Source organism: Arvicanthis niloticus, chromosome 3, assembly GCF_011762505.2.
Source record: "Arvicanthis niloticus isolate mArvNil1 chromosome 3, mArvNil1.pat.X, whole genome shotgun sequence".
Taxonomy (NCBI): Eukaryota; Metazoa; Chordata; class Mammalia; order Rodentia; family Muridae; genus Arvicanthis; species Arvicanthis niloticus.
The window spans coordinates 59246678-59262165 of NC_047660.1; the positions used below are offsets into that span (position 1 = coordinate 59246678).

General features: G+C 43.9%; 1 protein-coding gene across 3 annotated transcripts in view; it reads left to right on the top strand.

Annotated features, from left to right (window-relative positions):
- Atp8a2 (ATPase phospholipid transporting 8A2) overlaps positions 1-15488 on the top strand; it is a 480046-nt gene that overhangs the window by 145727 nt on the left and 318831 nt on the right. For all 3 annotated transcript variants that reach the window (XM_076930916.1, XM_034499073.2, XM_076930917.1), the window contains exons 19-23: positions 1050-1099; positions 3523-3592; positions 5861-5945; positions 7246-7385; positions 9342-9480. In XM_076930916.1, coding sequence (XP_076787031.1) covers positions 1050-1099; positions 3523-3592; positions 5861-5945; positions 7246-7385; positions 9342-9480 — 484 coding nt within the window. The remainder of the gene's footprint in view (positions 1-1049; positions 1100-3522; positions 3593-5860; positions 5946-7245; positions 7386-9341; positions 9481-15488) is intronic.

A 15488-nucleotide genomic window follows, 5' to 3' on the forward strand; every position in this document is an offset into this window, starting at 1 on the left:
GGGATAGGGGTTTTCTAAGAAGGAGGGAAATGGGGAAATGGGATAGCATCTGAAGTGTAAATAAAATATCCAATAAAAAATGAAAAAAAAGTAAAAAACTGAAGATTTTAAACTTTGGACAATGTAAACATGCTTGGTATGACAACAGAAAAGTAAAATCATGTTGGTCTTGCTCAATTTACACTAATATTATGTTATTAAACGTGTATCACAAAGAAGATCTGCTAAATGACCACTGACATAGTTCTTCACTGAAAGTTCATGTTCCTATGAACTTTCTATAAACCAGACTAGCAATTTCTACCAGTAAATATTTTCTGCTAAAAAAAAAAAAAAAAAAAAAAAAAAAAAAAAAAAAAAAAAAAGCTTTCTCACAATCTTTCACTCACTTCCATGAAATTACCCGTAGCAAGGACTATTGCCCGTCTCCCCTCTGTTTTCCTAAAGCCAAGAAGTACCTTATACCTGTTTCTAAGGTAGGCCCTGAACTTCTGTAGCCGTATCAGTCTCATGGTTGCATAGCAGGACCTAAGTGTGATGGTTTCACAATGGGTGTGGAAGTGCAGCTCAAACCCTGCTGCAGACATTAGGTAACTGCTATGTTTAGAGAGGCCTTTCAAAGAATGCATAGATCCCTACATTCACACACAGCTGGACCCAAGGTTTCAGATGGTTCTAGTGGCTTGGACCTTTCATTTTCCACACTTGGAAGAACTACACAGCAGCATTTAGGAGCCTGTCACAGAAGGAAAAAAATGAGAGTTTTCTACCAGAAGAGGGTGCTCTGACCCCACCAGACTGTGAGAGCACATTGCAGACTGTAAATGTCTGTGTAGAGAACTAGTGGAGTGTGTGTGCCTGTGTGTGTGTGTGTTTATGTGTGTGTGTTTATGTCTGTCTGTGTCCATGTGTGTCTATGTGTGTCCCTGTGTTTGCTTATATATTTGTTTGTGTCTGTGTATATGTAATTAAGAGGGGTGATTGATTTGAGATTTTAATATTTTTGCACTTCAGGTAAGAGCACCCCCTTCTTTTTTTCTGTTTTGTAGATGGGACAAGAACAGACATTTGGGATCCTCAATGTTCTAGAATTTTCTAGGTATGTTTCTCCTTCATATACTTGACATAACACATTTCATATACACTAAACTGCTTTGCCTGCAGATTTTACTGATTGTGTGGCATGATTTCTTTTCAGTCATGATAAATGCCCCTCATCTTAGAATGTAAGGGCTCTATTAAGGAGAGTTCAGTCAGCCACTCTCTTTTCTTCTTACAGCAATGATAAGCCTCTCCAGCCTCCTTGGCCTTTAGCCTTCTAGAGCTGGGTGTTCTTACATTAGCAGCCGCAGATGCGTGCAAGGCTAAGAGAATGTGGCGGGGGTGTTGGCTTCATTGTCTCAGCCCAGGTTCTGTGAGTGTGAGGTCAGGCCTCCATCTCTGTCCGAGTAAGAAACTAACATGTGGCCATAGAGCAGATGTGGTCAGTTTATTCTCTCAGGAGGCTTGGCCTCCAAAAGGCCGCACTCCCAGGCCTGAAGCCATCACACCCAGACCTGGGAATATTTGTCAGACTCTCTGGCCCTCCCAGGCTTTCATAGTTTATTCTGAGGAGCGAATCTGAACATGTCTCTCTCTTCTTGCACATTGGACAGTCAGAACTAGGGCAGAGGGGCAACATTGTGGAATGGTGTGAGCAGAGCTGCCTTCTGGAATAGAGCAAGTCCTGTTGTCTTTTGTCTTGAGACCACCTTTTCCTGATATTGAGAATAGATGTGGTTGGGCGTCGTGGCTCAGGCATATAATGCCAGCATCTAGAAAAACTGAGGTAGGAGGATCACCCTAAGTTCGAGACCAGTGTGAACTACATAGTGAGTTCCAGGACAGTCTCAGAAAAAAAAAGAAAATACTTAGTTTTCTAGACACCTTTGTTAAATTGTTCACAAATGGCTTGAAAGGGGTAGTGTTTTTATATCATCACAGAGGAAATATTTTCCTGCCTGATGCTTAGCTGAGAGCTGTGAGCTTGGCTCTGTGAGAAGCCCTTGGGGTCAGAGGAGCCACACCAGGGTGGCTGCTGATGGTGGCAGTAAATGTAGGCATGGCGACAGTGTGCCTGTGTGGAGCTTCCAGACATGCTTCCAGCTCCTCAGACTTTTTGTCTCCTTTTCTTCATTCTCTTTCATATGTGTGTGCTGCATGCATGTATGTGCTCTCCCATGCATGTGCATGTGGAGGCCAGAAATAGAAATCTGCCACCCTCTGGCTTAGTTGTTTGAGACAGATAACCATCACAGTCTCTCACAGAGTCTAGAAATCACCGTTTAGACCTGCCTGTCACCATTCTCCAGGCCTTGGGGTTATAGATACATGCCACCACGCCCTGCTTTTATGTGGACGCTGGTGAGCCATCCTCCAGTCCTCATGCTTAACACTGTGAGCGCGTTGCCCATCGAGCCATCTCTCCAGTCCCTAATGCATCTCCTGTTGGAAATTGCTGTCCTGTGCTGTGTTAAGTGTGGCAAGCTGTTAACAGCCAGACAAGAAGGAAGCAGAAAGGGATGCGCTGATAACAGGGGACTATAGATGGAAATACAAGGGTCTAGTGTTTAAAGGGATGGGTGAGTAGGAGTGAGAAGAAATGCCAGTTGCAGTTACAGGTTCTGATTCTTTTTAATGGATGCATCATTTTCCTGATGCCATTTCCTTCTGTAAGATTTCCTTGGAGTAGTCTGTGGTCATCTGATTTGTACATTAAAGAACAGAAACAGCTTAGGTGACATTGCTAAGGACCCAACCTCTAGAAGCTGAGAGGATGAGGGCTCCAGCCGGAGCGTGCTGTGTGTCAGACTGGTCGCAGGTGGGGGATGCATTCCAGTGGGAGGAGCTGGGTCTTGTGTGCTTGGGCGTGGTGGTGTATGAGAGGCTCAGTGGGAATCGGGTCAACACTGGGGGTAGAAAAGAGGATGGACCTCATGCAGCAGAAGTCACTCCTCAGCATATGGGCTTGACTCTGATAACAGGTGTGTAAGGAAGAGTCTGTGCAGCAGTGGGAGGAGACAGTGTACCTGTTGCTGGGTGAGACAGATCTAGGAACTGGTAATTTCCTCCACCAATTAAAAGAAGCTGTACAAGGAGCTTCTAAGGTGTGTTGGATCCCTCACCTTGCTGTTTGCAAGGGATGGCTCTGGTTACCAGAATGGTTATGAAAGGATTGACTGATTCTGCATGCAACGGCACCTGGGCAAATGTTCCACTTCTGGCCCACTTGCAAACAGCCATGCAGTGAGTCCTTACGGCAGGGCGAGGCATACAGGCATCTGTCCATTTGGTATAGATGAGTAAAGTCTACAGTTGAAGCTTTACTTTGAGGAACAAGCTATTGAGAAATGGACCTTGACATTTCTAGGCTCCGTGTGTTTTGTTTGGACTTGTTGTTGGACCTGGGTCCTGTAAAGCAAACAATGATGACTTTCCTTCCGTTTCTTCTTGTCTTTCTCTTTCCTTTCTATACTATTACAGTGACAGAAAAAGAATGTCTGTCATTGTCCGACTGCCATCAGGACAACTTCGACTCTACTGCAAGGGAGCCGTAAGTATCAGAGGTGTGGGGGCTCGGCCGACCCCTGGGAGGCTGCTTTGCCAATGCATTGCTTTCCAAACTGCTGCTCACATATCCCTCATGGTCTGCACAGAGCTGAAAGACAGACCTAGCAAGCCATGAGGAGCACAGGTTCAATGTGGCATTAGATAAGAGTGGACAGTGGGCAGGGAAAAACCTGCTTTTTAGCAGTAGTGAGCTTTGGACACAGAATCCTTGGAGTAGGGATTCCAGATCTGGTTTTGCCACCATTGTCTGGTGTCTGTAAAGGTGATGACATCATGTTGATCTGTGATCATCAGTCTGTCCTCTGATGCTGCCGGTTCCCCAGCAGCCATCCTTCTATGGAGACAAAAGTCATATTCACAAGAAGATCTATTTGGCCAGTTTCCTAAGCCTGGCTTTTTCTCCAGCATCCCTAACTAATAATAAGCAAACTCCAAAGGCGTTATTACTAAGGAAAGCTATTACTGCTTATAAATTATATGGTTGTAAAATCGTATCCCTTTGTGTTGTGGCTCTGTGGGAGGAAGGGACTAATTCTGAAATTTCGTTTGAGACTATGCCAGGATCCCGAGCCTGGACCGATGGTGAACTGCAGAGGTTACTCGTCTCCATCATCCTGGCTACTGATACATTATGATTGAGGCTTTTTGATGATAAACACTGCATGTAGCTGTTAAAGGAATTCCATTTGGTCCAACAAAAAGAAATTCTACTTTTATGATAAGGCAGCTTTAGCTAAGGCCACCGAGGTCATAGTGTCACAGAGTGACCTTGTTCGTAGGCTCTGTGTGCTGTGTGTTGTAGCTGCAGCAGCTGGAAGAGAAAGCCTGTGGGATGAGGAGAGTGTAGGTGGCGAAAAACTGCGGATACCCATTGCATTCTTCACGGTTAGTTCTGCCCCAGCCTGCCCCTCCTCCAACAAACCAGTTTGGTTTGTTTTTTTTTTTTTTTTTAAGTGTCTTGAGATGCTGCGTTACATAGTGGACTATCAGGACACTCACCCTTTCAGGCTTGTCAGTGTGATGGGAAAGCTGCATCAAACTGGGTGTTTCTCATCGAACTCGAGTCAAAAGAAAAAGCTCCAGGCCTATGGTCGCTTTGGTTGTGGGGACTTCCATTATTGGCAGATTGTATTAGAATAACTTAGGGTATGCAGTTAACTTTTTACCTCTGCATAAAGATGTTACAGTTCGAGCATACTAATTAAAAAACAAACAAACAAACAAATTAGCTGGGTATGATGGCTCACACCTATAATTCCAGCTCTTGGGAGGCAGAGGCAAGCGGATTTCTGTGGGCTCCTGTGAGATCCTGCCTCAAACAAACAACAACTAAAACCCATCAACAAACAAAAACTCTCAAACCTGGGCTGATAAGACACTCGGCAGCTAGGGTGCCAAAGTCTGACCACACTGAGTCAACCCTTAGATCTATGTGGCAGAAGGAAAGAACTGACTTCTGCAGGTTGGCCTCTGATCCCACACTCTCTTGCTGTGACACATCACATTACACACACACACACAGAGACAGACAGACAGACAGACACACACACACACACACACACACAGACAGACAGACAGACACACACACAAATATAAAAATGAAATAAATTAAAAAAAAAATACCAATCTAGAACCTTCCGAGCACTGCCATGATATAGCATAAAGTTTGGCGGCCGACCTTGTAGTGTGAGTTCCAGTCCAGATGTAGCCATGGGAAAGATAGAAAGTTACTGCCAGGCTGTGTGAATAGGTAGACAGGAAACATGAGATGTTTCGTTTGAGCCCTCATCTCTCAGATAAACGTCATAGATACACACACCTACTCCAAAATCTGAAAATACCAGAATCGGAAGCAGTTCCATTCAGATAATGAATGCTCAGGCTGTGCAAAGTGTGAGTGTGGCAAGCATGTGCAGATGTGGGCACTGTACCGCCCTGATCAGGTCTCTGCTCTCAGAAACCCCCCCCCCATTGTCCATTGTTGTTCCTTCTTGAGGTTTTTTTTTTTTTTTTTTTTTTTTTTTTTTTTTTTTTTTTTTTTTTTTTTGATACACAGCAGCTTTCGGTATTGCTTTGTGTATCTTACAAAGCTCATGTTTGGCCCAACTGACATCTCCACTCTGCCCAGTCAAGTATTTTCATGTTCATTATGTAGACACCAAAGAGAGCAAAGAGAGCCTTGTTTAGTGTGCCCACTGGCAGATGTCCTCTGGGCTTTGCCCGTCTCAGTGGATGTTTCTCCCTTTCACAGGATAATGTAATCTTTGAAAGACTTTCAAAAGACTCAAAGTACATGGAGGAGACGTTATGCCATCTGGAATATTTTGCCACAGAAGGTAAGTGAAATGCTGAGATGCTGCTTTTGACCCTGAGGTGAGGTGTCATGTGGCCATGGCTGCTGCATGGGTGGGCAGGCACGCCTTTGGACACATGTGTGCTTCTCATAATACTGACTTACTTCTCAGGACTGGTTTTACAGCTGCTTTTCTTGGTCCCCTCCCACAGCCCGTGACAGTGAGGAAGTAAATGGCAGAGTTCAAACTTGGTTACCTGTGTTTGACTCTGCTGTGTCACCAGTTTTCCTAAAACAGAAGGCAGCTGACCCACAGCAATTAGGATCACAGTTGTCCCTGTCCCTGAACACTCTAGGGGTCATTTCCCTGACCTCATGCTATCATTTGTCCCGGACTTAAGTAGATACTAATTGCTCCTGTTCACAGTGAGCAGGAAAGGAACTCTCTGGAAGCCTTTGGATGGCAGTGACGTCATATTTTCCAGCTAGTGACTGTGATGACGTGTGCTTAAGTGCTGAGTGCTGCTCTCTCACAGTGGTATGCTTCCATGTCTAGACACACATGCACGTATGTGAGGGCATGGCTCCCTGAGAGCCAAGCTCTTCCATAATACAGCACGATAGGCTTTTTATTGATGTCTTGAAATGTGCTCCCTGGCTCCTTTGCTTCCTGGCTGCCTGTGGCACACATACTTGTGAGCCACCTAGACTCTATACCTCTCTGCAGTGGGAAATTTACTCATGGGGTCTCATGCACTCTTAAACTTATGGGAAGGACAGTTTATGTTCATTTGTATGAAAGCATGGGGGGGTGTGAGTTATTCTTCTCAATGCTACAGCAAGATACTTGGCAAAAGTTTCCTGAGAAAGAAGGGGTTTATTTTAGCTCAGAGATTGAAGGTACAGTCTATCATGGTGAGGAAGGCATGGTGGCAGGATCTGAGGATAGCTGTTTGCATTGCATCTTGGGAAGCAGAGTGAGATGAAGGCTGACCAACACATCTCCCTGCTTCTGATTCGGTGTCAGACACAAGACATAGCCCATGGAGAAGGGCCACTTATAATCTGAATGGGCATTCCCACGTGTTCCTAGAAGCACTCTCCCACATATTCCCCAGACATTGTTTTACTAGATGACTCTACAGCTTATCAACCTAACTATCAATATTAACAATTGCAGTAGGCAACTTTAATGTTTCCCTTTGTAGCTCTGTGAGTGCTAAGTTAGGGGATCCTAGTGGCCTCTTTAAGTTTTGAACACACTGACACAAAAAATGTCGCGTGATGTCCCTTAGGAGGTGGTGTGTTCTGTGCCCCACCACTTACCCATGGCTGTCTTGCAGGCCTGCGGACTCTGTGTGTGGCTTATGCAGATCTTTCTGAGAATGAGTATGAGGAGTGGCTGAAAGTCTATCAAGAGGCCAGCATCATTCTGAAGGACAGAGCCCAGAGGCTGGAAGAGTGTTACGAGATCATCGAGAAGGTAACTACACAAGACTAAGAGTCAACCCAGTGAAGGATGTCACATTTGTTGAGCAAAGTCTCTGGATAGGAATCCGTTTGTGGTCCTGGGATACCGTCATTCTCTCTAGATGTCTTTGTGGACTGTCTTAGTCAGGATTTCTATTCTTGCACAAAACGTCATGACCAAGAAGCAAGTTGAGGAGGAAAGGGTTTATTCAGCTTACACTTCCACATTGCTGCTCATCACCAAAGGAAGTCAGGACAGGAACTCACACAGGGTAGGAACTTGAAGGCAGGAGTAAATGCAGAAGCCATAGAAGAATGCTGCTTACTGGCTTGCTTCTCCTGGCTTGCTCAGCTTGCTTTTTTACAGAAGCCAAGACTACCAGCCCAGGGATGGCACCACCCACAGTGGGTCCTCCCTCCCTTGCCACTAACTGAGAAAATACCTTATGGCTGGATCTCCTGGAGATATTTCCTCAAGGGAGGCTCCTTTCTCCGTGATAACTCCAGCTTGTGTCAAGTAGAGACCACAACCAGCCAGCACATGGTTCTTAGTTTTTCATCATTCCTTCATTCCTTTGTTTTGGGATGTTCTCATGTTAGGCTGTCTGAAAGGTCTAGCCACCACCAGTAAGGTATTAATGAAACCTTAGATATCTGGTCAAAATAGCATTGGTGGGCTGAAGATATGACCTGTTTATAAAGTACTTACCTTGTGAGCAAAAGAACCTAATCCATTCAATTCACTGAACCTAAAGTTTTTACAAAAAGATTATGATTGGCACCTGCTGGTGACCCCAGTACTGGAGAGGGTGGAGACAAGAGAGTCTCTGGGATTTGGGAGTTAGACACCTTAACATATATGCTAAGTTCTAAGCTATTGAGAGACCCTGTCTCAAAACAAAGAGAAGTGAGAGAATGGCAGCTAAGGAATGACACCTGAGAGTGTCCTCTAGCCTGCATGGGCACACACAGACACATAGACACACACGCAGACAGACAGACAGACAGACAGACACACACTTATTCACTCATTCACATCAGTATATAAGCATTAGTGATCCTCTAGCTTTGCCTGACAGTAGACCTAGCGTTGGCTTACCCACTGAGTTCCGTGCATGGAACACTGTGCATTCTGTGTAGATACACTGTACCTGTGGACAGTTTTCCACACTCAAGTGATGTCCATGCTTTGCCTTTGCTGTCCCTTTGTTGCTCACTTTGGTTTCTATCTTGATGTTTTTCTTTTCTGTGTATTCACAGTATGTTAAAAAAAATTGTACACTTATTTCAATGCCACACAGTCTGGAAGCTCCATTTCAATCTTTTTGGATCATGTCAGCAGCCTCTGAACTACCTGTTTTCTAGTTCCTATAATTTGAAGGCCATCACTACTGTCCTTTCTCATTCCTTCCCTAGATTTACAATTCCACTTTACTTTGCAATGTTTAGTTTCGGTTTGGTCCTTGACATGGCTGTGCCCATGTCAAAGAGTACACGTTCAATCCAGATTTCATTTGCTCCCTACAATGGAGGGAGGTCAGCAGGAACTCAAGGCAGAAGCTGAAGCAGAGACTGTGGAGGAATGCTTCTTACATGCTTGCTCCCTATGGCTTACACAGCCTGCTTTCTGTAGAACTTGAAGTCACCTTCTCAAGAGTGGCACTGCCTACAGTGACCTAGGCTCTCCCACTATAACAATCCATCAAGAAAACGCACCAGAGACTTGCATACAGGTCAATCTGATGGAGGCATTTCTCCACGGGGCTCTTCCTCCCAGGTGACTCTAGTCCGAGTCAAGTCAAAAAAAACTAAACCTGCCACCCAGGTACCACAGAACGATTGATGGGAGTGTCTTGAGCAGCTCAACGTGATTGATGATCTGTGAATGAGTAAGAACCCTGTCAGGGACGCCAGGGTTTCTGTTCTTAAGGATGAACTGTCTTTTAACTGACGGTATTTTCTGACCTAGAATTTACTGTTACTTGGAGCTACAGCCATCGAAGATCGTCTTCAAGCTGGGGTTCCAGAAACCATAGCTACTCTGTTGAAGGCAGAAATCAAAATCTGGGTGTTGACAGGAGACAAACAAGAAACTGCAATTAATATTGGTAATCAATTTTGTAAAATTCCCCGTGCTGGTTCTTGTAAAAAAAATGTGTTCTTTGAGTGTGATGGCAGTTTCTGGACCTCTCTTTTGTTTCAAAGATCCACCAAGAATCCAGTGATATGCTCTTGTGTGTCTATTCTGCCTATTATAAATGTACAGACACACACACACACACACACACACACACACACAAAGAGAGAGAGAGAGAGAGAGAGAGAGAGAGAGAGAGAGAGAGAGAGAGAGAGAGAGAGAGAGAGAGATACTGGAGCCACAAAAAGTACAGAATACCCATGATATACCCCACAAATACTAGGAGGTTAAACAAGAAGGAAGGCCCAATTGAGGATGCTTCAATCCCACTTAGAAAGGGGAACAAAATAATCAAGGGAGACAGAGGGAGGGAGGGAGTGTGAGAGGGGAGGGGAAGTGGAGGGGGTCAGGATCAGGAGACAGGAGAGAAGCCCAGAGGGCCAGGAGAATGAATGAAAATATGTTGCTGCTGGGGTTGGGGCTGGGGAGAAGCCTCTAGAAATCCCAAAGACTTGGGATGGGAGAGGCTTTCAGTTAGTTCTAAGCCACTTGGGTCTCTGGCATTATGGCCTCATGAGACCTGACATTTTTATAATAAAATGAATGCATAGATTTGTAAAACTTGTGAGCTGGAGATGGAACCAGTGGTAGCCTAGTGCACACAAAGCCACAGCACTGCCAAAAAAGACAAAACATTCCAAGACTTACATAACTTACTTATTCACAGACACACTCTGCCCTAGCTCACTTTAGAAGAGAAGATGTGAGTGGGCCTCAGGTCCAGGACGGGTTGTCCTCAGAGCAGGTTCCTCAGACTCCATCCTCACTGCAGTGGACGGTCTTTCTTCATGCTCTTCTCATTGGTTTCAGCTGTCCCCTCAGACAGCCTCAGCTGCAGACTGTACCTTTCCACGAGGGCGATTTTCATTTTAAAAATAGTTAAATTCCACTAATCGTTTTTTAGAAATCTGAGCTAATTGTTAACTATATGCATTTTAGACTCCCAGACACCTGATTGTCTTTTAGACTCATGAAAGAACAGGAAGAGTTTTCACTGAGTCTCTGAGGCAGTGAACTCCATGTTTGATCTGAGCTTCTGTCCGTCACTCACGTGTGTGATTTTGGATAAGAGTGTGGTGACAGTTCTCTACAGACCCGTTGCGTTTACTAGATGGTAAACTTTCAAGCCTATAGCCCTGTGATGTGCCAGTAGCTATTTCAAATGAAGGGATGACATTTGCCTCTTGAGTATTGGTTTTCCATATATGTCTGTAGGTTGTTTTCTCTCCAATTTTGGTCTTAAACAGAGTTTTCCATGATGCAACCGATGAGCCCCGTTCATAGAGGGTATAGCAAGCTGACTGCTGCCCTGAGGTGATGCTCACTGTCTCTTATAGTGATTAGAAAATGTGTTTAACCTTCACATGAAAATAGCATCAGGGTCATATCCCTCATTTTCTCATGCCCTGAGTGAAGTGCATCATTAACATGCAAAGTTGCAAACTTCAAACGGGTATCTGAGCATCTTAATGGAAAGACACGAGGAGGAGCCTGGATTCCACTGCAGCACATCTGGATGTCCATGCGGAACTCCCACAAAAAAGCACTGGACCAAGGCCCAGAGGCAGAGTCCAGCATGTGTGTTCCCACTGCACAGTCCTCATCTCTAGGAAATCCAGTGGTATCACCCAGGCTGTTTAAGTTATGTCAAGGGAGCGTCGTTATTTCTCTTGTTAAAACCAGAAAGCATTTTAAAACAAAAAGAAATAAAATAATTTAAAGTCCCAAAATTTAATACACAAATAAACATGTCATAAAACATGTCAAAATTAAAAACAGAGAGGTAACACTTAAGTTTTGTGCAGAGTTGGAGACCATCTTAACTGCAGTGCTGGGTATCTCTGAGGCTCCGGGAGTGGGTCCCTGGGTCCTATTTAACATTTCACAAATGCTCTCTTTCCTCCTGGAAGTTCTCAGATTAGCTCCAGAAGGAAGGTCTATATTTGATTTTCACTTACAAAAGGGGGATATTTTGACTAATTGTTCCCCTGTATGTTGGGCTAACTCTTCGTCTCTAGGGACCTCCCTCAACTCCAGGCAACCCAGACTGTTAGAAGCTCACTGTCACTAATGCAAAAAGATTTACTGGAAGCCTTTTATTTGAACAACAGCTGCTGAAACAAGCTGTAATTTTTAAACCCTGGGTTTCTGCTTTATTTTATAGTTTGCAATTTAAGCAAAATGCTATTTGACAACCGAAGGTACACAAAGGCATTATGGAGAACCCCATAAGTATTTTCTTCCCAGCGTGGCGGGAGGAGGGTGGTAAATAAGTGGCAAGGCCTAAATGTAAAGAAAACGCTGAAGGCTTCTGAGGAGAAGCAGATGAAGTTGTTTGGTTTCATTTGGAAAATGAAGTTGGATTATGCTCAGAAAAATTACCATAGACTACTTGCCCTCAGAAGACCTGGGGCAGTTAACTCGGTTAACTGTGAGCACCAGCCCGAGTTTGCTGCCCTTGATTTCTAATGGTTTGGGATGAAATGAGATCAACTCTTGGAAAAGAGCCAGGTAAAGAAGTCTATCCACTCTTGTAAATTGAGGTCTGGTTCTTTAATCCAGAAATCTGTAAGCCAGCCATCAGGACTGAGAGTCACCCCTGGGATGACTTCTGGGGTTGAAGTAAACAGTACACCAGAAAGGCACTTGCTCTCCTCACTACTGGGTTTGTTCAACATGTAGAGAAGGAAAATATTATAGGCTGTGGGTCTTAGAGCACAATATGATTTTAAGACAATAAGACAACATATCACCCTAAAAAACATCACCAAACTAGAGCATCCAGCTCTCCCAAGTGGCATTCCCATTTGGGGAGAGAGTGAAGAGCAAGCTTATATTCCAGATACATCTAAATCGAGATTTCTTTCTTTCTTTTTTTTTTTTTTTGTTTGTTTGCTTGTTTGTTTTTTTATTTTATTTGCGTACATTTCAAATGATATACCCCTTCCTGGTTATCCCCCTGCCAACCCCTTATCCCATCCCCCCTCCCCTTTGCCTCTATGAGGGTGCTCGTCCACCCATTCACCCACTCCCACCTCACATCTCCAGTAGATAGGCATGACCCCTAGTTGATGGATGGGGCCCCCCACGAATTTCAAAAATTTTAACCCAGAAATGTTCCTGTCCAAAAGAAAGACAGGCACAAAAATGGAAACAGAGAATGGAGGAAAGGCCATCCAGAGACTGCTCACTTAGGGAGCATATGCAGACACCAACCCCCCACACTATTGCTGACGCCAAGAAGCACTTGCTAACAGGAGCCTAATATGGCTGTTTCCTGAGAGGTTCTACCAGCACCTGACCAATACAGATGCAGATACTCACAGCCAGCCATTGGTTGAGCCCAGGGACCCCAATGGAAGAGGTAGGGGAAGGATTGAAGGACCAAATCTAGATTTCTATGAAGACATGTTTGAAAGATTGGAAAGAGGCTAGCCTTCCTGATCACACATCCTGGGATCACAGCAACACCAGACTATCGTTACTGTGACTCAACATACTGTCAACCCACAAAAGTGTGTTGTGGTGGAGGGTCTCAATTTCCCAGATAATCTGGTCAATAAATGCCTGCATGTGGACAGATGAAGACAATTGTTAGACATTGTGATACAAGATTGTCTCATAGGCTACCCCAATAGGAATCAGAAGGTCCAGGGCAAGGGCCCATCATCTAGAAAGCTAAGAATCAGAGGTTTTCTCACACAACCTGGTTCCTGGGCACCTTCCCCACAGACATTTAGGTCTCCTGAGGAACCCTGGCCCATGAAGTATGTGCTTACCTATCTGTATCTTGTGAACTTCAAGTTGCACAGACCTTGTCTCTTCTTATGTTAAACATCTTATGTCTGTTAAAGTTTAAATGTTGTTATGTTTTAAATTTTGCACTTGTAGCTTTAGAAATCCTTCAGATTTTCACCTGTCTCTGGTCTTTTGCTACTCATTTCTTTCTCCTGGGAAACGGACACCACGGGCCATGGAGTGTGTGACTCAGGCTGAGAGTTACTTCATATCTCTGTACTTAAGTTTGACTTCAAAACAAGTAATGACTGCCTAATACCAGATGTGAGGGAGTTAGCATGGTACCTTGAACACCATCAGTTACATTACTAGTAACTACTGCAGAGTTAACCAGGCTTACAATCTGCTACAGCGTTTTTCATCCATTCATACTCTACTGAGTTTATTAACTTATGCCCAGTTGGAGAATGCACGTTCCCCAACTCCACTGTAGAGTGCCTGACAGCCACTCTAGCTGTGCATTGTACAGAAATGCAAGTTTTGTTTTTGTTTGTTTGTGTGTTTTTGTTTTGTTCTCTTTTTTTGTGATCAACAACAACTAAAGTCAGAACCTCTCCAGTTAATGTGAACTGGCATGTCCCAACTTTAACTGGGAATAAGGATTTATCTCCTCTGAAGAAACAGGCTATACATAGTCACTAGCCGTCTGAGCAGGCACCAGAGCTGATGGGTTTTTAACTGTAACCTTCTAATAATTTTTTAAGTTAAATGTATATAATGAGGTGCTTTTTTAAATTTAGATTTGTAAGATCCTAAGAGTTAAGAGCATCAGTTGATGGGTAACAAAATCAGGGACACTGAGGGATGTGAGAGTTGGCTCCCATTGCCAACTTAGAAATAATTTGAGATGAAAATTATTTCCATCCTCGTGACTTTAAAATGGAATGAATAGCATTTTGGTCTCATTAACTCCACATTCATAAGAACAATAATGCAGACTGGAAAGTTGGCATTTACTGTATGCTTGTTTGGTAGATGATTCTCCCATGGCAATAAGGAAGTGACAGCTGTAGAGTTCACAAAAGTCTCCTCTGCAATCCCACTTTAGGCCATAATGACAACATTTTAAGCTTAAAAAATGAATTTGCTGGGCAGTGGTGGCACACACCTTTAATCCCAGCCATTGGGAGGTAGAGGCAGGTGGATTTCTGAGTTCGAGGCCAGCCTGGTCTACAGAATGAGTTTCAGGACATCCAGGGCTATACAGAGAAACCCTGTCTTGGTATAAATAAATAAATACATACATACATACATACATACATACATACATACATTTTTCCAGTTCCCTCAAACACAGCTAGTAAGCATGTAGGACATGGTCCTCAAAGGCAAAATGGTCATTTATTCATAATATACCACTGTCTCTCACGAGACACACATATCCCAGACTTTAATTTGACTAAGTTAATTTCTAAGGTATTATGGAAAAAATACACTTAAAACAAATGTAACAGTTGGCAGGATAGCTAGTGGCAGAACACTAGAGTGGAAGGCACTGGGTTCAAACCCAGACACCATAAAAATAAGTTTTAGGGTTGGTGAGGTGATGGTTCAGTGGTGCTTGCTGCCAGGCCTGTGACTTGAGTTTGATCCTGGAACCCACATGATCCAAAGAACTGACACGGTGGAAGGAGAGAACTGGCTTGTGGGAGTTGTCCTCTAATGTGTACACATACAGACACCCAACACACAAACACACACACACACACACACACACACACATACACACACACACACACCATTAAAATGTTTTAATTGATTTTCAATTCTAAAACTATTATAGGTAGAGATAGATGTAGACAAACAGTTGCCAAAAAAAGTCAACAATCCCAAACAGAACAAATGTTACCAAATCTATGAATGAGCTCCTCTGATGCATTCCACTAAAGCCCCAGTCAGCTTGCTGTCAAGTTGATAGAATGTGAGCACAGTGTAGACATTGGAACAGCGAGGTGGCTCCATGTCTTCATGTCCTCCACCTCCAATTTTAGAAGCCAGATGTTCAGAAAGCTCTAGAATCTCTTTAACAGTCCCTGAGCCAGGAGCATGAGACCCAAACACCTTAGACAACCTTAATACTGAATTCTCAATTTGAGATGTTGAGATGGTCACTCTAGATGC